General features: G+C 54.5%; 1 protein-coding gene across 1 annotated transcript in view; it reads right to left on the bottom strand.

Moving 5' to 3' along the window:
- Positions 1-1,064: 1,064 nt before the first annotated feature.
- The window catches only part of MELTF (melanotransferrin), a 25,280-nt gene continuing 2,216 nt past the window's right edge, over positions 1,065-24,128 (bottom strand). Inside the window, exons 2-16 of the mRNA XM_007465859.1 lie at positions 23,958-24,112; positions 22,740-22,839; positions 20,147-20,329; positions 18,034-18,190; positions 16,831-16,898; positions 13,718-13,905; positions 12,799-12,979; positions 11,976-12,127; positions 8,266-8,362; positions 7,098-7,292; positions 5,993-6,149; positions 5,826-5,893; positions 3,935-4,122; positions 1,596-1,794; positions 1,065-1,147 (exon numbers count right to left, since the gene is read on the bottom strand). Coding sequence (XP_007465921.1) covers positions 1,065-1,147; positions 1,596-1,794; positions 3,935-4,122; positions 5,826-5,893; positions 5,993-6,149; positions 7,098-7,292; positions 8,266-8,362; positions 11,976-12,127; positions 12,799-12,979; positions 13,718-13,905; positions 16,831-16,898; positions 18,034-18,190; positions 20,147-20,329; positions 22,740-22,839; positions 23,958-24,112 — 2,171 coding nt within the window. The remainder of the gene's footprint in view (positions 1,148-1,595; positions 1,795-3,934; positions 4,123-5,825; positions 5,894-5,992; positions 6,150-7,097; positions 7,293-8,265; positions 8,363-11,975; positions 12,128-12,798; positions 12,980-13,717; positions 13,906-16,830; positions 16,899-18,033; positions 18,191-20,146; positions 20,330-22,739; positions 22,840-23,957; positions 24,113-24,128) is intronic.

The raw sequence follows: 24,128 nt of genomic DNA, 5'->3' as shown, positions 1-24,128 counted from the left end.
TCCTGCTGACTGGGCTTAGCGCCAGGACAGAGCCGGGTGCAGCTGAATCACCAAAGGACAGGGCACACAGAGCACATCCGGTTCTGAGGCCTACTGTCCTTACCACAGACAGGTATTTAGGCAAGATTTTAGACCCCCAACACTGCATCAAGCCCCACCTAGTAAAAGTTCTGAGAAGCACTTCCTTTGTCCTAGGACCCCTTGAGGGTTTCACCCCTAGGGCCCAGCCCTGGCCTCCCTGCCCACCCCAGCCCAGCACAGTCACGGGCCCGGTGGTCTGGGCCGTGCCGCCGAACCGCAGAAGACAAGGACAAAGGGCTGCGTGTGCCCAGCAGCTCCGCCTCCCTGGGGGGTCTGGCTCCAGCCTCATCTGGTGATGCCTTGGTGAACAGACACAGCATCCTCGGGGGCGGGGGTGGGGAGGCTGGCATGGGGAGTCCAGAGGACAGACGGAGCGGGGGCTGACGGGAGGTGCTGGCTGTGGTGTCCCTTCTCCAGAGGGGGAGGTGGGAACTGTCAGGGAGGGGCCGGCAGGCCTGTCATCTCAGCAGGCCCCCTGGGCGGCTCAGCAGGGCAAGCTCCAGCAGAGAGGGCCGTGTGGGAAGCTCGGGTTCAGCCTGTTTCCCTGGCAACCGGTCTCTTCCAAAGCCAAGGCTGGCGAGGATCCGTGTGGTGGGAGCCTGCAGATCTGCAGGGCAGCGGCTGTACCAGCCTGTGGGTGGGACGTGACTGGGAGGCGGGCCAGCGCACCGCCTCAGGTAGCGGAGGGACAGGCAGTGCCGGGGAGGCAGCGGCTGGGTTCCAGCAGGAGGCGGAGGCCTGCTCAGTCCAGCTGGGGGACTTTGCTGTAACGTCCCTCTTTATCCCGCTCAGGAGCGATCACAGAAGCTTCAGTGTTGGAATCGCAGACCTGGGGAGCTCTGTGGTTTCTTAGGCTTCCTCTCCCGGCACACGTTTCCCCCTGAGCAGCGTTATCTGGATTTACTGAGGAGAACAGCCTTACTTAGGGAGATTTCTGAATAGGCTTCCATTCCAAGGGAGGGCGAGGCTTGCCCAGAGCGGCTTCAGAGGCAGGGCTGGAGGAGGCTGGCCGTGAGGGCCGGCGGGAGCAGCAGCAGGAGAGGGGAGACCCTGGAGGCCACGAGCGCTGAGGGATTAAACACAGACGGTTAAGGCCTCCGAGTGCGGAGAGCCCTGTTTGTGGCCCGCTGGCACTCATGTGCAGGACTAGATGCAGAATACTTTTGGGCACTAAACTCACCTCGGGCTCCCTCTGGCTACCCTATTACAGTTTTTCTTTCTCCTGGTTTCTTTACATATTTATTTCTTTCACAATTATACTACATGTATATTTATGCAGTTGCCTGAATCCTCTTTGGGTGACTATTTTTTAGCATTTATAATCATTATCCAGGTCTGTCTGGGTTCCACAGCCAGTGTTTCAGACCCTCCCAGGACACTTCACCTTGATCGTCTGCAAAGACCCAGAGGGCCCTTCAGTTCACTTAAGGTTTTTGGTGAAAGGCTTAGAAAGATGCCCGGAGAGTATGCCCACTCTTCCTCTGTGGGGTGTGAACCCGCCTGTCCCGCCCTACCTGTGCCTGAGCACTGCTGAGACAGCATCCCTTCCAGAGCTGCCATGTAGTCGGGGCCTAGCCAGTCACGGTAAGTAGTTTTCTCTCCCACAGGTACTGCCCGGAGGGTGGCATCCTTGAAAAGCAGGTCTTGGCCATGATAGTTGGAGGAGTCGAACATTTTGAACCCATTCTTATTGTGGTCATCTCCAAAGAGGTCCTGGAAGCACACAGCAGACCTGCTTTGCATCTGGGCTCACAAAGGGTCACCCGGGTATCACTTGCCACAAACTGCTTTATACACCAAGCAGCAAGAAAAGTCAGGTGCCAAGACTCTGCTTTGAAATCATAAGCTTGACAACTCATTGACCTCTGTTACCAAAGCAGATTTGGAGGAAGAGATGACCATAGCCACCACAGTAAGACAGCCATTCAGAAACATCACACCAAACCAGCTCTTGGATACAGAACTGAAGCCTGAGCCTTACAGGCAGAAGGACCCAGAAATGAGAGATAATGTAGTTGAGATTACCGAGGGGTTTGCTAAACCTGCTCAGCACTCCTCAACCTCTTCCACCAGGCTTCCTCACTCTATCTTATGGGTGTCCTTTTCCCCAAACCCAAATGATTTCATAAGAGAGCCTTTTGTTCTGTCACTAGTACTAAGAAGGCACTGGGTGAGTTGAATATCCTTTACTAAGCCACCCTCCTAGCACCCAAGAGATTCTTGCAGCAGCTGTTGTCTTCCCTTGCTGAGGGTCCTCGGGGTGAGTGTGCTATGGCTCCCGCCCTGAGAGAGTCACTAAAGAGGCCAGAAGGGATGTGAGAAATTATGAATACATGCAGGACGTCAGGAGAACATGGACGAATGCTTATGTCAGCTTTTAAATACCAATCAAGGGGGAAAGAAAGAGTAAGGTGATTATTGGTCTTTCTGGGGGGACTCAAGGATCCTCTTGAGGATCTGATGAAAGTTCTCAGCCTTCTCCCCAGAAAAGGGCACATCTACACAGGGCTCTTCCCCCACATCACTTCAGAGGGTTTGGGGACCTGTGGGGAAGCCCAGGGACCCAGAGTCAAGAACTCCTGGGACAGAGGGACTCTGTGGGGAAGATGAGAGCAAACATCATTTCAAAGGTTACGAACTGGCCTGGAGAGCCAGCTGGCTCTGCGAGTCTGTGGCGCTTGTGGGGGGAGGGAAAGGAGGTCAGTTTCAGCCTATGTCAGGTCGGGGGTGCGTAGAGGGGGAGGTTGGGAACCAGGGGCCCTGCAGTCAGCCTGGGTTCGAATTTTAGGTGTGTTTTAGGTATTTGTTTTTAGGCCAGTAGGATTTGCTGATGCACTGGAAGTAGAGTGTGAGAGGAAGACAGGAGTCTGAGCTGACCCCTGAGGAGATGGAAAGGCTGAAGCTGCTATTCACTGAAGTGGGGAAGACGGAGGGGAAAAGCGGAGTCCAACTTTGATTTGTTCAGCTCAAGATGCCTGTTAGAAATTGAAATGTCAAGTAGGTAGTTGTTAAAGATGCAAGTTTGAGATTAAAGGGTGGGACTGAAGCAGGGCTGAGGATGTACACTTAGGAGTCATCAGTATATAGACTGTAGCTAATGACCCGTGGCTGGACGAGATCGATATGGGTGCAGGTGCCGACAGAGAAGAGGGCTTAGGATTGAACCCTGGGGCACTCCGGTGGTTACCAGCCAGGGAAACGAGGAAGAACCAGCAAAGGAGACGGGAAGGAGAGGCCAGAGAGGTAGGAGGAGAGCCAGGCAAGCGTGGGGCCCTGGGAACCAAGCGGCGGAACTGCGTCCAGGAAGGAGGTGAACTTCAGGAAGAGGGAGCTGCAGCCAATGCTGCTGAGAGGTCAGGGAGAGGCAGACTGAGAAACAGCCGCTCTGTTCAGCAACATGGGTCACTGCGACCTTGACCAAGGCAGTTTCAGGGCCCTGGTGGGGCCTCTCCAGAGTAGTCTCCATCCTTAAGAGAGACCAGGAGAGGAGGAATTGATGACTCCAGAGTAGAGATGGCTCTTTGAAGGAGTTTTGCTGTAAAAGGGAGTGGGATTACGGCTACAAGGGGATGTGAGGCCAAAAGAGGGTTCATTTGTTTTTACGAGATGGTAGAAATAACAGCAGGTTTGTATGTTGGTGAGAATGGTCCGGCTGAGAAGGGAAAATTAATGATGTAGGTGACAGAGGGCACAGTGGCTGGAGGGATGGCTTCGGCTAAGTGAAAATCACAGAATTCCCCTCAGGCTTCCTCAGTTTCTCCTGAAGTCTGCTCCAGGTAGACTGAGGCGACCCGGGGGCTTGGCTCCCCTCTGTCACCCTCCTCCCAGTGAGGCAGCCCCTGCCCTGGCTCACCTGGGCCTTGTCCAGCAGTCCATACACAGTGAAGATGTTGGTGTCCGGCCGGACCATGACAGCATGGGACGGTATCTGTGCCAGGTTGCAGGCTGCGAACTGGGTCACCTCGGCCCGGGCGCCATTGGGACACAGCAGCTCGTAGTCCTCTGACATGAGCTCAGCAGCCCAGGGCTCAGAATTGTGACCTGAGGGGGATCCCCAAATCCTTGGCTGGGGAGGGGCGGTGATACCTGGCCAGCTCCCCAGCCCTCTCCATTCTTCAGTTGCTCTGCTCTATTACCAGGGTGAGAGAACCCAGCTGGGCTAATAAGGTTATTTGTAGGGAATAGGAAGTATGCACTATGTAACTCTGCACTGTATGATCACTCCCATTTTACAGGTGGAGAAACAGAGGCTCTTAATCACTCCCCGGCAAAGAACTCCATCTGTGTGTTCCAGGGCTCAGGGTGGGACGGGTGAAGTTCTCAAGCCCGAGGAGGTATAACATCAAGTATGGATCTGTAAGATGCAGTTTCAAAGGCCCCTCCTTGCAAAGAATCTCATCAGGTGGGTCTAGAATGGGTACCAGGAATCTGCATTTTAAACTAGCAACCCAGTAATTCTGATGCAGGTGGTTGGTCCGAAGGCTTCCTGACAAACACTACTCTCAGGAATCACATTATTTTTATGTCTTCCTGTATTTCCAGGAGGAACTCCAGGTGGGCTCACGAGCAGAGATAAAAGAATTTGAGTGGCCCTGGGAGGCGGTCGCCTCACTGCAGGGCCTCCTCCCCGGCCCTCAGCCCAGGACCACAGAGGGCACAGGCTGGGACCAGGCAGCGCTCACAGCTCCTGCAGGAGCACGCAGTTCCCTCCTTCTCGGGAATGATCCCCAGTGTTCTTGGTGGGAGGTTGGCAGGGGAGCAGGGGTATGGCAACAGGTCCTGGAACCCTTCTAGCTCTGTTGGGGCAACTGGTCTACAGCTTAGTGACTTTCATAGGCAGGGTGGGATCTGAGTTTTGAAATACTGACTGATGTTTTTTTCCCTGTGTGTCTTGCTTTCCCTTCGTCAATGTCCTCCTCCCCTTCGGGCCTTCTGTCTTTGTGCCCTGAGTTCCCGGGAAGAGATGTGTTAGGACAGAGTGGAGAAGACTTAACCTCCAGTGTTTGGGGTTTCAAAGCCTGGGGTGTAGGCAGGGTATATAGAAAATGCAAACAATAAAGTGTTGAAGGGAAACAGCTTTCAGTCTTCAAAATGGATAGATTCCCCGAGGAGGGAGAACAGGATGGGGCAGGGGAGTGATGCATGGTCAAGGGCCTGCACCCCGATAGGACCTCAGGTGGGGGCTTAGGGGTCCTGGAGGAGTTCCTGGGCTCTTCTTCCCGGGTGGAGCCCAGGAAGGTGACTCCAGAGAAAAAAACCACCTGTATGATGTGAATGGGGGTGTGCCCTGCCTCACACGGCTTGGGGGCTGCAGAGTGATTTCCCTGTGCTTGGCATTGACCTGCTCAGGACCAAACACCAGATGCTGATGTGAACTGATAACCCTGGGGAGAGAGGCCCCTGCCACCTCTACCCACACACCTGGGTGCCACATAAACACCCCAGAAGGGGTTCTCTCCAAATTGATTGGGTTTCTACCATTTCAGTGGAATGGGGATTTAGATTCCAGACAAATAAAGACTGTCATGTGACCTGTGCATTTGGATACGTGGCCTGAGGTCTGTTCTTACCAATCGGCCTTTGGGGCTCCTGGGATCCCCAAGGGGCAGAGCCTTCTAGACTCAGTCTTTCCTGGCTGCCACTTGGCCCACAGTCCCAGCACCATCTAGCGCCTGGATTCTGCTGGAGATGGGGAACAGCCCCGCCAGAATCTGGCCCTGCCGTGTCCCAGCACCATCACATACCATTCGTGTTGTCGAAGACAGTCGTGTGCTTAACGAAGGCAACGTCCCCTGCATTCTCAACCAGGCACCTACCACACAAGAAGCCAAGACAGGTGTCGGTAGAAGGTCCCACCCCTGTGCCTGGCCTCAGGACCACCTCCCCACACCCCTCCCAGCCCGCCAGGTACCTGAAGGCGCCACTGTAGCCGTAGTACCTCTCCTGGCTGTTTCCCACACACTTGTTGTGGCCTTGCTCGTCTCCCACGCAGAGTGCGCACAGCGAGGATGGGTAGTGCTTGGGGTTGTTCACGGGCACGCAGCTGGCGCTGAAGAACTCACTCACCGCTGGGGTAGAGGGGAAGGGCTGTGCTGAGGGGCTGGCAGCAGAAAGGGTGGCCAGCGGGGAGATGGGTGGGCTGCTCCCCGCACAGATCTGCCCACTGGCCCGCCCCATGGCTCAAGGCCACCCGTCCGCTCCAGTGCCCACCCAGCTCAGAGTGGCGTGTCTCCTCCTGTGAGGATCACAGGGACGGGGGCATTGCAGACGTTGTCTAGGTACAGGAACCCCCAGTGACAACCTCTGGTAAGTGGCCGCCCAGCCTTCCCTTGAACTCCCTCAGGGATGGGGAACTCGCTACCTCATAAACTCTTCTGTTCCAGTCAGAGCAACCGCCCAGCTGTCTAGGAGTGGGAACAGCCAGTTCTAACACCTTACATGTGCTTGTGTGGGTGGTTAGAAAAAAATGTGTGTTTTTCCCCCGAGGTGCCAGCCAGGACAGAGGTGTGTGTGCAGCCAGCTTCCTCCTGCCTTCCCTTCACCAGGAATGTGCATGATTTAACACCCAGGGAGGGCCCTGCGTATGGCATATGGTGGGTGCCTGGTGAACGTGTCTTCTTCAGCACTTATACAGATGGCTGGCCACTTTCCAACAAGGTCCCCCAGATGCCCAGGGGGACAGCCCATGACTGGACGGTGGTACAGCCAGGCCCAGGGCCAATGCACTCGCCCTCCCCCCCATGCCCATTGGAACTATTCCACTCTGAGTGAGTAAGCGGGTAGGGGCACTGGCACCTTCAACAGAACCAGACACCACTGACTATCTCAAGTGTAGCCAAGAATATTCCCCAACCTTCCCAAGAGCAAGGGGCATGTCAAGGAGGAAGAGGACATCTCTCTGGGGCTGCCTTCTGTGGGGTCCTGCTGGGAGAGGACCCCAGCCCTCAGAGCTGGCCCTGACGCCAGCCAACCCCAAAGAAGAGCTTGCACATCTGTGTGTCTATAGAGGACGGTACCTGTGAGGACGTCGCAGTCCCTGGGCCGGATGAAGCCCCTCTGCACAAGGGCGCCCACGGGGATGTCCCAGCCTGCAGGGCTGCCGAAGCCTGGGTGGCAGGAGCGCTTGCCCCGCAGCTCGTCCAGGGTGAAGGCATAGGAGCTGTTCCGCTTCACCACGGCCACCGCAAAGTACGAGTTGCTTCTGTCCTCCGCTGGGGGAGGGGACACCAGTGAGGCCCCTCACCTAATGCTTAGTGGCCTCAGCTGAGCAAGAGTCAGGGCCGGATCCTGACGGGGCGCCTCTTCCCACAAACCCGTTTCCTCTTGCTGCTCCTGACCTCAGAGCAGTGGTCCTGGCCCCATACGCCTCTACCCGCTGGTACTAGGACCTGGCTGCCTGGGCTCAGGAGCGCCCAGGCCAAGGGCCGGGTGGGTGTTCAGGGAGCACATCCAGCAGCGGGACCCCTGCGTGTCCCCTCACTGCTGAGAAGCAGCCCGTGGGGCCCCACTTTTCAGAATTCTGTGCACCCTCCAACAGTCCTCACCCAGAGGAATTTGTTTCTTTCCTTACACTCAGGTGGTATTTTTCTCACCTCCTGGGAGAAAGGTGGGGGCATAGCTGAGGGTGCAGAAGTGCTTTCCCTAAGATGAGAGAGTTTTCACGTCCAAGTGGAGGACACCTGAGGTCACTAGACCTCAGCACAGAGCACCTGGGCCCTGGCCCAGGCCACTGAGAAGGTGTTCATAAGCCGACAGGAAGGAGGGTCCCAGGGCCACCTTCCGTGAGCCACACGGTCTTGATGGAAGAGGCCAAGGAGGCTTTCTAGTTCAGGGCTGGGCAAATTACTCAGCCTGTTTCTGTACAGCCTGAGTTGCAAGTTAAAAATAATTTTTATATTTTTAAAGGGTTGTTAAAAAGAAAAAAGAAGAAGAGGAACATGCAACAGAGTCTGTATGTGGCCTGCAGAGCCTGAAGTGTTTACTCTCTGACCCCTTACAGAAAGTTCTCCAAAGCCTGCCAGACTTCCAGTGACTGGCTGGGCACACTGTGCCCGGGGCCAGAGTGGCTTGCCTGTGATAGACAGCAACTGGCCTGGGGAGAAAGGCTCTGATGAGTCGTTTTTATAAATATAAAAATATCAACCAGCTCCCAGCCGAGGCCAGGTGGCTGGCACCTGCACTCACGGGCGTAGTGTTCCCCAGCTGCTGGAACCAGGCCGTACATCTTCCCCGCTGTGTAAATGTCCTGGCCCTTCAGGGTCACAGCGTCGATTTGCCCAGCCTGCAGGGGGACAGAAAGAGTGGCCAGGCTAGAGTGGGCCCCAGGACAGCTCTGGGTGTCGGGATCTGACAGAGGTGCCAAGGCTGGGTCTCTCAGGGACTTTGGCCTCAGGCTCGCTTCCCCTGGGAACACCATCTTGCCCTATCTGCCCCTTCCTCTCCTTGTGAAGATGGGCAGGCAAGAGAGGTGCTTGGAGGACCAGAGGCCTGAAACAAACCACCACCAGCATTCCCATTCATGGGTGTCTTTCAATCTTTCAGCAAGTGTTTTCTGAGGGTCTCCCGTTGCCAGGCCCTGTTCTGAGCAGAACCTAGCACAATGCCTGCTCTCATGCTCGGTGTGGGTCTCCCCACGGCTTGCTAGCCCCAGAGACCTGCAGCACTGTACTGCATCCCCAGCACCTGGCCAAGGGCCGGCACACAGCACGAATGCAATACATATTTCTCAAATGCGTATGTGAATGGATGAATGAGCCAGGTCTGAAAAGACGGCAGTCTCAGGGTCTGTGGGAGGAGGCTCCAGGGTTGAGGGATACAGCCCTGCCTCAGAAGCCAGCAGGAGGGGCCCAGGACCCTCCTCCCTCGGAAACCTCTAGAGCCCTCCAGGTCACCTGCACCCCACCCCGCGTGTCCATTCTGAAGTCTCCGGACAGGTGGCTCCTCAGACCCTGCCAAGAGGTTAACTGATAATCAAGCCATACCCCAAGGGAAGAAGCTGGGGCCCGGGGACAGAGGGGACACCTGCACCCCAGGAAGGTGCCCGATGCTGTTCAGGGCCAGAGGCATGAGGTTATGACGATGGAATAACGGGCAGTGGCATCGACATTTTGAGCCTGGAGGGTGCCTCTCTGGGGACCCCTTTTGCTCCCACCCAGACCTTCTCCACAGTGGTGTGGTGCCGGGGAGGAATCCAGACCCTAACCCACAGCCCAGGGGCTGGGCCAGCTGACCCTTCCTTGCCTGCATCACTGCGGTCAGGCGGGAAATGGGTGTTAGAGCTACACTGGACATCACCTCTGAGAACCTTAGAAGTTAGAACTGAGGATCTCTGAGCCTTTGGCTGGGGTTCTCAGGGACCCCCCCCCCAAATCTACTCCTCTCCCCACAGGCCCCTGCGCAGCCCCTTGGCCCTCTGTGAGCTCAGGTGGAGACAGCTGCATCTCCCTGCATCTCTCCCTGCTCTGGTGCCCCTGGAACAGCTGCTCCTCCACAGGACAGCCTGCCCAGGATTAGGAAAAGAGTCCCCACCGCTAAGTCACCCTTCCTTGATTCCCGCTGGGCTCCCCTCCCTCGGTGCCACATCCGGCTCCCATCAACCCCTGGGGATAGGGGCTCCCCCGCCCTTCAGCTGGGTGACCTGAGGCAAGTTACTTCCTCAGCCTCTCCCAGCCCCAGTCTCCACGTACGATAGTAATCATATCCACCCCACAGTGCCGCTGTGAGGATTAATTGAGGAAACCCACATGAAGGCTTAGCACAGTGCGAGGTACATAGGAAGTGCGTGCTTATGAGACTGTTAGTGTCACGATCCCGGGCCCCTGTCCTTCCTGCCCGCTCGCCTCTTCTCAAGCCATGTGCTGCCTGGCTGGGGCAGGGTGGACGCGCCTGAGGGGCTGTGACTTGGCCTGCACTGGGGGACCACCTTGAAAAGGGCTCCTCACCATCAGGCCCCACCTAGTAGCTCTTGAAAAGCAGGAGGAAGTGAGTCCAGGAACCTGGGGTGGAGAAGAGCCCTGTAGACTCTTCATCCCTGACCGCAGGGCCTCGGGCTCGCCTCCCGCTCCTGGTCTCAGTCTCCAGTCAGAGAAGCGAAGCAGGACAGAGCTGAATGGGCTTTCAGAGACACGGCCTGTGCTTTTAACTACAGGCGGCAGGCATGTTAACGAAGGCTTAGTCAATTTAATGGGCCATGATAGCTTAAAAAAAAAGACTAGGATAGACTACCCCAGAGACTATCAGTGCACATTGTACTTAGTAAAGGTAAGTACTGTTTGGCTTCATATCTCTCTATAGGGGATACATATTTTTACATGTTTATACCTGAAAGAACAGTTTTTGTGTACTAGACTGTGATTGATGGAAAATGTATTTCTGACTGGGTTGCAGTTTAATAAATGAAGAGCCAAGGCCACCCGTATTGTGCACAAGGGGAAACTGAGACTCAGAAAGGGGAAGGGGCTTGCCCAAGGCCACAGGGTCATGAGTGCCAAGCTGAGCCAGTCTCACGGTCCTTCTGCCCCTGCCCACTTGCTCACTGGGGGGGGAGCCCCCCTCTGCCCCGCCCCCCAGGTGGGGTGGCTGTTTCCTGCGGCCACTTCCTCTTCCCCCTTCTCTGTGGCGTTGTCACAGGAGACTTTCTTCTCCCCAGGCTGCCCTGTGTCCTCCAGACCAGGTGGGACAGAGGGAGAGCCGGGAAGGACCGACCATCCCACCCTCCCCGAGTGTTACAGCCCCCCCGGCAGCAGGGCTCGCCGAATCCCGGGGCTGAGGGAGCCAGACCCGTCGCCGGGCTCTCCCCGCTCCCGGCGCCCACCCCCGCGGGGGGCTCTCCCGCGAGGGGGCGTCCCCCGCGGGGGCGCGCCGGTGTCCGCCAGGGGGGGCCGGGCCGCCCCTCCCACGGCGCGACCGCTCTCCCACCCCGGCTCCGCCTCCAACCGGGTGGGTCGGGGCGGGGCGGACTGTCCCCAGTGCGCCCCGGGCGGGTCGCGCCGTCGGGCCCGGGGGGGGCTGAGGCCTCACATCTGGCCAGAGCACCGAGACCCTGTAAGCCACACGGCTCAGAAGAAAAGGGAGAGAAAAGAAATAACAATAAATAAAGAATATAAGTTAAAGTGATTAAGGTAGAAAAGAATTATTAAAGATAAAAATGTAATTAAAAAAAGGAAAGAGAGAAATAAAGAGGGCAACCAAACAAAAAAACAAGTCCACCAATGATAACAGGCACTAAAACTATACTAAAAAAAAAGGACAGTCAGATCCCTAAGACAAATGGCAAAAGCAAAGCTATACAATGTCACACAAAGAAGCATACACATACACACTCACAAAAAGAGAAAAAGGAAAATGTATATATATATTAAAAAATAAAAAAAGGAAGAGAGCAACCAGATCAATAAACAAATCTACCAATGATAATAAGCTCTAAATACTAAACTAAGGTAAACATAAACCAGAAACAAATTAGGTGCAGAAAGTAAACTCCAAGTGTACAGTTGTTCCCAAAGTCCACCGCCTCAATTTTGGGATGATTTGCTGTCTATTCAGGTATTCCACAAATGCAGGGTACATCAAGTTGATCGTGGAGATTTAATCCACTGCTCCCGAGGCTGCTTTTGGGAAGTCTGAGGTCTTCTGCCAACATTCAGTAGGTGTTCTGTAGGAGTTGTTCCACATGTAGATGTAGTTTTGTTGTATTTGTGGGGAGGAATGTGATTTCCATGTCTTACTCCTCTGCCATCTTGAAGCCATCCCCTTCCATTGTCTTTTTACTTTCGTTCCCCGCGGGGGCGCGCCAGTGTCCGCCAGTGGGGGGCCGGGCCGCCCCTCCCACGGCGCGACCGCTCTCCACGGCCCACCCACCTGGCCCGCTCTGCCCCCCTCGACACGGCTCCCACCTGGATCTGTTCCATGCAGTGCTGGGGGGACTCGGCGGACACACACTGGATCTCCGGCTTGAGCCTCTGCCGGCTGAAGGCCACAGCCATGTCTCCACACTTCTGGATCTCGGGCGTGGACAGCACACACCAGCGCAGGTAGTGGGGCAGCCCTGTGTGGGTGTGGGCGTGTGGTCACGCTGGCCTGCCTTGGGGCTGGCCCCCAGCAGGAGGAGCCTGGAGTCAGACCCAAGGGAAATTCTGGCTCTTCCCCTGGTAAGCTACAAGGGGTAAGTTATTTCACCATCTAATCCTGTTTCCTTACCCAGAAAGGGGACCACCGAACCTCTTTCAAGGGGCTGTGAGGACGCTTGAAGCAGATCATGGCTGTCGTGTATACAGCTCAGGCCTGGCATACCATCTCCCTGGCTGTAGGTGGTGGATACGCGGGGGCGGGGGATAGATGCAAAAGCCATTTGTAGACTACTTTAAGGGTCTAGGAGAGAGACAGTGCCAGAGCCAGGGCCGTGGCCATGTGGTGAGGGGGAGTGAGGCACGGTGGAGGGAGAATGACAGGACTTGACACATTCTGTATGGAGGGGCAAGGAGACCCTTCGGGTCTGGATCCCACCCCCTGGAGCAGGTGGGGTTTCCAGGGTACAGCAGGCCATGTGACTCCAGTGTTCTTCCCCTACCCCCAGAGGCAGGAAGGTGGAAGCCCATCGAGGCCAAGAGACACACACACCTTCTGGGGTGAGTGTCCTCCTTTGGCCACCTCTCCAGAAGGCCTGGCCACGCCTGCAGTCAGGCGAGGGCCGGCAGGAGAAGAGACAGCTGGACTTACGGTTGGGGTCACAGAGGAGACCCTTCATGGCATGCAGGTACTCGCGGCCCAGCCATGCCTCATAGGTCTGCGTGGCAATGGGCACCAGCTCGGAGGTGGTGTCTTTGAACAGCAGGTTCTTCTGGCCGTAGGCCTCAGAGCTGAACATCTGGAAGCTGCTGCCCTCATGGCTGAACAGGCGCTGTGTGTCAAGGGGTCGGGGTGTGGACTGGTGAGCAGCTGCAGGGGCGAATCCTTTCCTCCCAGTTCAGCCACCACTTCCTTCTTCCTGGGCTCTCAGGCCAGGTGCCCACTCTGAGGACCAGGGGGGGTGCCACCTCCCTCCTTGCCCTGTGCTCCCCCGGTGCATTCTGCCTTCTCATACTCAGCCGGTTGAACACGTGGCTCGTGGCCCAGGTGTGCGATGGTACTCAGCACAAGCAATGGGGCTGGGCATCGGTGGTATGGATGAACAAAACTAACTAAAGCTGGTGTGGCCCACGGGCAGAAACTTGCTGCTCTTGTAAGCAGCGGTTTCAGCAAAACATTATTCACCACACTTAATTAATGGTATACTTTGACATTTATTGGTTTTGTCATTTTGTTTATTTGCTCATATGTTCTGATTTTGGTTTTAAGAGCCACAGTACCAGGAGCTTTCTCTATGGGGTGCCTGAGCCCCCTGGTCTCCCCACTCTGGCCAGCCCTCCTCGCTGCCAGCTGGCACAGTTGGTCCCTTCTTCACTCTGAGTTGGCCTGAGGTTGAACGCCCCAGAGGTCTGGCTCCCCAGCTGGGGTCTGTCCCAGGGCAGGGCCTCGGGGTCCTTGCCCTCCTAGTCTGGCTGGCCCAGCCCCAGGATGGCTCTGAGCTCCAACCCCAGTGAGAGACGAGAAGGTCCAGCATCGCTCTGAGAAACTGTGTGGGGTGCCCTGAACTCACCTGGCCTTCGTTGAGCAGCCGGAAGATGAGACCCCCATCTGTGTCGGCCCGGACCACCACGGCATGAGCAGGCACCCGAGCCAGGTGGCATCGCCTCCATTCAGTGACATCAGCCCGGCTGCCATCCCGGCACAGCAGCTCGAAGTTCTGTGACAGCAGCGTCTGGCCCCAGGAGGGCAGGGTTTTCCCTGGGAGGATGAGAATCCTGTGGTGAGCCAACTCCTGTCCTGGGTGGGGCTTGGTGGGGACATCAGGGAGGACCCTTGAGAGGGAGCCTGGGGAGAGCTTAGGGTTTCATGGCCACAGACCCACAGTGAAAAGAAACCCTTACGGGAGGTGAGAACCAGAACCACACCAAGAAGTGAGAACCCAGAACCACACCAGGAGGTGAGACCAGAACTGAGAATGAAGAGGAGCTTGGTGGCTGCACCGCACAAAACCAGGTGTCTCTGTGGACTGTGTCTATTTACTTACCTTTTTTATTTGTCACCAATTTCTAGTAATAAAATGGATTTGAGATCTCTGACAATAACACAATATATATAAGCAGAACTGCTCCTTAAAGGTAAAAAGAGTAAGAAAGTAAGAGAAGCTTAGGATGAGAGAAATGTGTCAGTTCACCACTGCCGTCTGGCACTAAATTTAGCCCTGAGCAGAGGGCAGGGGACGGGGGGGGCCATGGTGGAAACAAACCCCGACAATTCACCAGAACCGTGGCCCAGACAGAAGAGGGTGAATTCCCAAAGCTTCAGCCACAACTCCAGCTATTAATACTTTGGTATTTTTCCTCCATGTCCTTTTTTCTATTCTAACTATTTTAAATATGGTTAAGGACATACATGATAGGCAATTTTGCATCCTACTTATTTAAAAATATTTTTCCACATTACTGGAAGCTTTCCATAAAACTCATTTATAAGAGTGAATATCAACACCAAATAGGAATATTAAGAAGACAAATTTCAAGGATTGTAACTCATGCAATAAGACATACCACAGATGGCCCTACATAACAATATTTTAATGACTTTTAAATTTTAAAATGAGTAGGATAAACCTCTGCTAGAAAATAGGAGGGAAAAAGATAATTTGTGGGATCATGAACACTCTATTCACTATTTAAAAATAAACCAGAAAACCAAGAGAGTAATAGTTTGGAAAAGTCTATAAAGGTCATTTTTAATGACTGCATGATAATTTATAGCATTCTCAACAATTACTCAGTGTCATTCTCTCCCCACTCCCCAACTTTCCTCTATTTACAAACTGCTGCAAAACCTTTGCAATAGAGCTCCAAGGGATCATTTGGCCTTCCCTCCAGACAAATGCATCATTTAGGTATTTCGATCTGCCACTCCTGTTTTTCTTCACTAGGGACAATTAAAACCATATTATTTCACTACTTTGAACATTTATGGCAATTCCAGTCTTTTGCTCTTACCAACCTTTTTGCCTAAAGACAACTCATTAAAAAAATTACTTCCTTAGGTTTCCTTAGACTATCCTCAACATTTTAAAAGAGATGGGTTTAACCCAATACACCCCTAATTCTTTCTCCATCTTCCAAATTCTCATTTGCTTGACTCATCATAGGATCGTCCTGCTCTGAAGACAATCCTGTCTCCTTTTTCAGATCAGGTTTTTCTCAAATCTGGTTCATGTTGTTTGCCTTCCTGAATGTCAGACTACATGATGGACCTTCTGATTTAAAAGGAAAGATTAACAAAAAAAAAGAGATAATGATTCTTTAAAAAAGACAATGATCAGGGCTTCCCTGGTGGTGCAGTGGTTGAGAGTCCGCCTGCCGATGCAGGGGACACGGGTTCGTGCCCCGGTTCGGGAAGATCCCACATGCCGCGGAGCGGCTGGGCCCGTGAGCCATGGCCACTGAGCCTGCACGTCCAGAGCCTGTGCTCCGCAACGGGAGAGGCCACAACAGTGAGAGAGGCCCGTGTACCGCAAAAAAAAAAAAAAAAAAAAAAAAAAAAAAAGAAAGACAATGATCAGACATTATGGAACAGGCAAAACTGTAGAGACAAAAGTCTGACTGGTGGGCATCAGGGAGGAGGTTGGAAGGGATTGACCAGAAAGGGGTATGAAGGAACTTTTGGGGTGAAAGGTCTGCCACAGTCACCATCTTGATTGTGGTGGTGGTTATACAACAGTACGTTTTTGGCAAAACTCATAGAACCAGTACTTCGAAAAGGGTGCATTTTGCTGTACGTAAATTATACCTCGATTAAAAAAAACTAGAAGATTCTTAGGCAAATCCAAATTAGGGTACATTCTATAAAATAACCGACCTGACTCTTCAAAAATGTCAATGTCACTAAAAACAAAGATTGAGAAACTGTTTGAAGTTAAAGGAAACTAAAGCAACCTAAAAGCTAAATACCATGTGTGATCAAATATCAGGCCCTGGCCTGAAAAAATTGCTGCGAAGGACAGAATTGGGACAATTAGTGAATCTGGAACATGGACTGTAGCTTAAATATTGTGTCAGTGTCACATTTCCTGAATTTGGTAACTGCACTGTGGTGAGGTCCACATCACCTTGCTCTTAGGAGACATGTACTAAAGTATTAAAGGGTGTGATGTGGGCAAGCATATTCTCAGATGGTTCGGAAAGACACACACGTACAGAAAGAATGATCAGTTCCACGTGGCAAATACTCAAAGCTGGAATCTGGATAAAGAATAAATGTGGGTTCTTTGAATTATTCTTGCAACTTTTCTAAAGCTCAGTTATTTCAAAATCTAAAAAATTTTAAATGACAATGGTATAATGGATCAACACCTAACACCAACCCATCTTTTAACAAGTCCTCGCCCAGGGATAAGGGATGGCTTCTTCAGGAAAAGGAACAAAGGCTGGAAGGGACAGTAGATGACAGCTAGTGCAGAGATTTGCAAACTTTTTTTCTTCAAAAGCAGAATCTTCACACGGAAACGGAACCCAAGGCCAGAAATGTATCAGAGCGGGGCAGAGCAGCTCAGCCAGTTCCCTTGCCCACAGAGCAGCTGAGCTCCATCGGTGAGCCCCACCTCTTTCTTTCTGTCAGGGAGGGTTATGGGCCCTGAGATCCGCGGCTGGGGGCAGCCCCTCCACTCACCGTCTGTGTTCTCCAGCACTGTGCTGTGCTTCACAAAGGCCACGTCCCCGGCCCCTTCTGCCAGGCACCTGCACAGGTGGAACCAATGAGCTGCCATCCTCCACCTGGGGAGGTCTGGCCTGGGCATGGGGGGTGGGGTCATGGAAGGCACGGGTTTCACAGTCATGCTGTCCTGGGTTCCAGTTCCCCAGTTTGTTGGCTGTGTGGTTTTGGCAAGTTGTGAAGCCCTCCTAGCCTCTATCGCCTGTAAAGTGGGGATGAGAAAGTGGCTCCCGTAGGGAGAGACCCTTTGTAATCTGTATAGATCCTGTACAGCTGAGCTTGGGGCCTGAAAGAAGCAGGTGATCATATGGCAGCTGCTTGATCAGCAGCCTTAACACTCAGGATGTGTTGAAGATGACTCCTGAGGTCATACCAAAAACCCTGAGTGGAAGCGACAAGGATTTTGTGGATCCCCTATCTGTCACTGCCCAGTGACGGAGGCAGGTCAGGGCCTACTAGGCAAAGGGGCTGCCTGGGTCCCTACAGCCAGCAAACAAGCAGGGACTGGACACCAGGAGAGATGGGGTGGGTGAGAGTCTATGGCTTGGAGGACCAAGAACTGTTTTTCTCTCTGTGCCCCAAACTGCATTTCCCTTATTACATCCTGGGGCATGGGGCCCCAGCAGGCTCTCGGGTTTCAGGTGGAAACACTGTGTCCAGGGCCGTCAGAGGGACCTGGGAGACTCCCATGCCAGCCCCCATCGAGTGTTTCCTCCTTTGTGGACAGATGGAAGTGCACCACAAGCAGTTAGAGACTCTCTTGTCTCCATGGAGGGCTGCTCTAAAGTGCCAACCTGAACAGGGGCAGAGAGAGGCCAGCCCTGAGCATCAAGCCTTGGGGGTCCCCCCCATGCTCCCCCACTCCAGCATCCTCCCTCCAGGTCTCAGACACCAGAACGGGGACCTGGGAGCAGCCAAAGGCTGTTTTGGCCATTTTCTTCTCTCTGAGCCCTTACTTCTCTAAATATACCAAACATGTTGATTTTATGAGCAAATCCCGCCTGGCATATACCAGTTTGAGGTTTTTAAACTAACCAGGCACATGGACTATATAAAGCGTGCTTTGATGAGAGGCAGCTGACATCGCCACTCTCCCAGGGGCCCTCCCTGTGCCGAGGTGTTTTTCCCCTGTGCTTGTGGCCCCATCCCAGCCCCTCTCACCGGAAGGCCCCGCTGTAGTCATAGTATCTCTCCAGGGGGCTCTTGTCACACACCCCTTCCCCAGCGGTGTTGCCCCGGCAGAGTCGACAGAGGGACTCTGAGTAACTGGTCTCTCCTGCCCCGGGGACGCAGCTGCCCCCAAAATAGTCGCTGACAGCTGTGGGAAAGAGACAGAAGGGGTCAGTCAGTCACACAGCATCAGACCCTGCCCCATCCTCCAGAGAGTGCTCAGGCCACTCGGGTTGGAGTCAGGAGGGCTGGGCTCCCCAACTCCCCAGGCTTCAGTCTGAGCAAAACTGCAGCGCTGGATCTGCTCAGTGGTTCCCAGACGGGGGCCACAAAAGTGTGGGCGTCGGAGAGTGGCTGCTGTTATTTAAAAATGGCTCAGGGGGATAAAATGTTTACCCCCAAATGGCCACACAGGACAACTATCAACCAGATAGTATTCTCATTGAGGGTTTCATTTCAGAAGGAGTTATGTGTAATCAGTGAAAGTAGGGAAATAAATGATTACTTAAAGAGTATAATTAATTTTATAGACTACACTTCTCAAAACACAGGGAGGGGAGGGAAACAGCAGAGAAGGAGGCCTGGCTGGGGACAAATTCAGGATCTGCAGGATTCTGGGGCCCTTGCCAGCACCCAGGCCCCGAGTCCACCCTCCTGGCAAATATTTATCCTGCGCCCAAGGACCCCCTAGTGCCACGTAGGGTGAGCCAGTTGCATTGTGCTCGGCTAAACCAAGCTCTTCCAGGGCAGGTTCCTTTCTTGGTCTTTCTGCATCCTTGCAGGGGAGTGGATATTTAATAAATGTGCCAAATGACTGGTAAACCTCCCACAGCTGGGCGCCGTCTGAGAGGACATGGCTTCCAGGCCCTTGTGCGCGGTGCTGTACGGGGGTAGAGTATCCACGTGTATGTGTGTGTGCAGGTGGGGGCAGCATGCATGTGTGTAGTGTGTGGGTCTGTGCCTGCATGGATGGGTGTGCCCACATACGCATGCACATATGCACATGTGTATGTGCATGTGTGGGTTTGTGCTTGTGTGTATGCATCACGTGTGTGTGCACCACAGTGACCGGGAGGGAGGGAAGCTGAGCTCATAATAACAGCAGGTCCCTGCAGTGAGCACAGCCCCTGTGCTGTGCATTCTGCAAAGATGTTGTGGAGATTACCCCAGTCCTCCCAATGCCACAGCATTGGAGTGTTAATTTCCCCATTTTACAGGTGAGGAAACTGAAGTTCAGTGTGTAGAGTAGTCTTTCTGAGGGCAGGTCATGCTGAGCCAGGGTGTAAACTCACATGTACCCACAGCAAAGTCTGGGCTCTGAAAGACCAGGTGCTTGCCTATGTGCGGAGCAAACCAGGAAGCGGCACACTCAGGAACAAGGGTTTGGGGATGCCTGAAACTCTCCTCAAGGGGTGGTGTGGTCCCAAGAGGGCAGTTTGAGAAGGTGGTCATGTGTCAGGGGCCACCTCAGACTGACACAGCTGGTGGCCAGCGGGTGACCAGGAAAAGGGGCCCAAAGCATGGGCCTCTGTCCAGGTCACCAGAACCAGGGCTCTGGGTTCCCAGCCAGGTCCCCTCAGCACCTCCTGCCCTCGCTCAACTTTCACGGGGCACATGCTGTTTGCAGGATGGTCCTATTCTCACCACCTGCAAATCAATGGCGGGTCTCTGATTAGCCACTTGTGAGCTTTCTGGGCGCAAGTCCGCAGCTTGTTTGGGTCCTGAAAAAATACGGCTTCTGACCCTGTAAAGCTAAGGACACATTCGTGGCAATGGCAACCATGTCTACACCAGGTGAGAGGTGCTCCTGGGCGATTCGCCGCCTCCCGTGGGGTGGGCCTGCAGGGCCTGTGCTTGGCTGTGCCGGGGGCCCCGGGAGGAGTGAGTGAGGGTTGAGTGCCTGGAGGAGACAGCCAGGCAGAAATGTAAGTGGGGGCAGCAGCAGGCTGGCCAGCGGACAGGAGGGAGTCATGCCATTGACGAGGGGTCCGGGGAGGCCCAGGGGAGGCAGGAGGCTCAGTGAAGGTGAGTCTGGAGGGAGGCTGTCCCACGAGGGGAAACGCAGAGCCCCTGCGGGAGAAGCCGCTGGCGGTCAAGCCCTCACCTTTGAGCACGTCGCAGCCCATCACCGAGAGGCGGCCACTCTCCACCAGGTAGCCCACAGGCACGTTCCAGCCCACCGTCCGGTTGATGCCCGTGTGGCAGGACGGCACGCCTTTCAGGGTGTTGATGGTCACGTGGGAGCCTCTCTTCACCACAGCCACGGCATAATAGGAGGTACCGACCTCTAGGAGGAGGGGAGAGGAGTGAGGGCGGGAAGGAGGCTGAGACCCTGCCCGGCAAGGCTGTGGGAGAAGGGTGCGAGGGTGTGCACGGATGCATGTGTGTACACGTGCACGTATGTGGATGTGCACCTGCGTGCGTGCATGGCATTCCAGTACCAAGAGAGCAAGTGGGTGCAATCCACGTGTTGTATCACAAGACCCCACCCCCTCCAGCCTCTGCGGTAGCTATTATCTTGAGATGTTGATTCATTCATTAATTTCCCCCTTGTCCTTCCCGAGCCAGCTGGCACTCAGCTGGGTCTACATTTGCACACATCCAGGGAGCTCTGTAGCCAGACCAAAAGCAGAAGTAGCCTGCAAGTCTTTCGTCTTCCAGAAGTCTAGCCCCTTAGGAGAACTTAGAGGATGTGAGGGGATGGTATCACGTTATGGGAAGAAAGAGTGGTTGGGAGCAGGGCAGGGACTTCCCTCAGATTAGAGAAAGTGATTTCTCAGCGCTGGGCCAGGGACGCAGGGGTAGAGAGAGAGACAGACACACAGACACTCACACACACAGAGAAGGAGAGAGACATGAACGATTTGGTCCCAGATCACTCAAGGCCCGAATGGGGTGCATGTGGGTGGCGAGGGTCTACAGCCTTGCAAAAGATTCCCCTGGGCCAGAGGTCGCCTGGAAGAGGCCATTCAGACAAGACAGGGATGACTCCTCTATGGGACTGATGACCAGAGGGCATCCATCACACACAGACATGTACACGACTGCCCGGGGGCGGTCCGATGCCCATGATCATAACGAAGCTGAGTCCTAGAAAAACAAGCCAGTGTTATTTCTTGCACCCCTGAGCCTGGCCCCTGTCAACCTAAGCAGCCTGTCTGGTCCCACCCTCTGACTCCCCACTCTCTTTCTAGTTTCTTGAACTCACCAAGCTCTTTTCTACTTGGGACACTTTTCAGAGTGCAACTTTTTTTTTTTTTTTTTTTGCGGTACGCGGGCCTCTCACTGTTGTGGCCTCTCCCGTTGCGGAGCACAGGCTCCGGACACGCAGGCTCAGCGGCCGTGGCTCACGGGCCCAGCCGCTCCGCGGCATGTGGGAACTTCCCGGACCGGGGCACGAACCCGTGTCCCCTGCATCGGCAGGCGGACTCTCAACCACTGCGCCACCAGGGAAGCCCCAGAGTGCAACTTTAATGTCACCTCTCCAGACAAGCCCTCCTGTCTGCTCTATTTTAGCCGGTCTTCCACAGCCCTTATCTTCTCCCTCATGGCCTTTCCTTCCTAAACAGCACCCAGCACAGTTTTTGGTGTTTATTTACTATGTGACTCTTGCTCTTTGAGGGCAGGAATGGGTTCTCTTGCTTACTACTCTATGCTCATGACTGGCATGTAGTAGGTGCTCAATGAATGTGCTGAATTAATTAAAAAGGAAGAGCTGTGTTTGGGGCCCACGAGGCAGGGCTGTTTCTGGTCATTGAGTGGAAAGCCTGGCTGGTTTGCAGGGTTGGACTGTGTCCTGTGTCATCTGACAGTCATCAGTTCAACAGGTGACCAAGCGAGGCCCTGTGCTGGGTACCAGGCACCAGGGGTATACAAGGATGAAGACCAGGCTTGCCTCAGGGGACTCACTGTGGTGAGGACAAAAAAAACAGAGGGGAAAGGACCTTGTGGAGTGAGTCAGTGCTCTGGAAAGCAGGAAAGAGAGGCCCTCTGCAGGGGTGGGAGGGCTCAGGGGAGCTCTTTGGAGGTGACAGCTAAGCTGGGCTGTGGCAGACGCTATGCACTGGACAGGTAGAGGTGAGGGATGGGTCTCCAAAGGGCAGGCTGTGCCAGAGGCATGTCTGGTGTGAGTGCAGGGCTGGGGCAAAGAAACGCACATTTCTGAGCACACACCATGTGTCAGGTGCACACAGACCGGCTCATTTAATCCATGTGACAGAGCAGGGACCACTATCCTGATTTTATGGTCAAGGAAGTGGAAGTTGTTCAAGGTCACACAAGATGACAGGAAGGGGCAGAACTGGGATTCCTTCTTGGTCTGTGGGGCTCTGCAGCTCCTAGTCACCACTTCCTGTCTGGCCCTATCCCCACTCCACGCTGCATGTGACAGAGGGTACTGGAGAGTGCGGGGAGCTGGGCATCACTGATGCCTCGTTCACCTGGCAATCATGCCCCGCACTACTCCAGGCATGGGGTAGCCCCTCAGTAAGAGCTTGTGGGTGACGGTTAGGGGGCTGCTGGGCTCCCCATGAGGAAGAAAAAACTCAGGTCAGCCCTTCGTGTCTCTGGCATCCCCGGCTCTGGGGACAGGACTACTGACCAGCTAGGGGGCTGCAGGGTCGGGCTGGGCCCAGCAAGGACATACTGCTGAGTGACCTCCTCTCTCCTTCCAGCCCCCTCCCACTTGGCCCTCTGACCTTGGTCATACACCTCGCCCACCACGGGCTTCAGGCCGTGCTCCTTCCCCGCCTCGTAAATGGCTCCTCCATCCAGAGTGATGGCATCAGCTTCCCGGGCCTGCTGGGAACGGGTGGGTCAGTGCAGCCTGGCCCTAGGGGCACTCAGCCAGGAGCTCAGGGACACCTGCTCAGGGCCCCTTGAAAAGCCCTGGAGGTCCACGTGGTCATCATCATCTGGCCTGGGAGCACTGTCTTGACTCAGCCTCTCAGGCCCCTCCCTGCCAGGGCCTAGGTGTCTCCCCCGACCAGGACCAAGGGCTCACCTTGTTTTTATAATTATGTTATTTAAAAAATATTAATTTTATAGGACTACACATAGTTAAAAATCAGATAGCACAAAATGAAAAGTAGTGAAAAGTGAGCCTCCCTTACCTTCTTGTTCCTCAACCCCCTGCCTCTGCTACTAGCCTGTTTCTTGGGTTTTCTCTCTAAGATGCAGATTGAATCCTACAAATATCCTCTTCAATTGTTTCCTTTTTGTTTTAAAACCCAAATGGGGCCACCGGTGAAACTGATACTTCAGCATAATTGGTCTCCACCCTCACGGGGGAGCCTGGCCCAAGCCCTTGGCCACATGGATTGTGACTGGATTAGCTCTGGGGATGCACCAGGGGCTAAGCTGGAATGAAAACCCGGGTCCCCTTGTGTTTGCCCCTGATGCTTCTCTCCACACCTTGTCCTGTACTGAAGTCCTGCCTCTTAATTGAGTCCGTGCCAGTTAGCAGATCTCCTGCCCCTCAGAACAGCTCTCCCACCCACCATGCACCCACCCAGGACTGCTGGCCCTGTTCCTCCTGCCCCAGAAAACACACAAGGCCAGTTCTGGAAAACTCCAAGGAGGAGTGAGTAACTGCCATGGGCCATGGAGGGGTCTGCTGTCTGGGCTCCCCTGGGTGGGGTGGGTCATGTCCCCCATGTAGAGGGGCTCTGTGCAGGGAAACTCTGCCTCTCAGACACCTTTCCCCACCGGTGCCCTGAGCAGGGCCCTCCCTGGGCCTCCCAGCGCCTGGGCAGGAAACAAGCTGGTCCTTGTTGCGGGGGAAACTCAGGAGATCCTATCGAAGGGCCCTGGCGGTGGGGAGGATTCCGGAGCCTTTCCTGGTGAATGAGGCTATTGTGCGCTCCCTCCTGAGTCAGAGCCCTCTGTCTGTGCAGAGCGGAAGGGAGAGGACTCACCGTGATGAGCTGGAGGCAGTGGTCAGCTGAGGTGCCCTGGACGCACAGGAGGGAGGGCTGGATGCTGGCTTCCTGGAAGGCCTTGCTCATGTCACTGCACTTCTGCTGCTCCGGGTCTGAGATGGTGCACCATCGCACCTCCATCCCTCCGAGTGCTGGGGACAGCGGGGC

This window comes from Lipotes vexillifer, unplaced genomic scaffold, assembly GCF_000442215.2.
Source record: "Lipotes vexillifer unplaced genomic scaffold, Lipotes_vexillifer_v1.1 scaffold853, whole genome shotgun sequence".
Taxonomy (NCBI): domain Eukaryota; kingdom Metazoa; phylum Chordata; class Mammalia; order Artiodactyla; family Lipotidae; genus Lipotes; species Lipotes vexillifer.
This window is presented reverse-complemented; position numbering and strand designations above follow the sequence as displayed.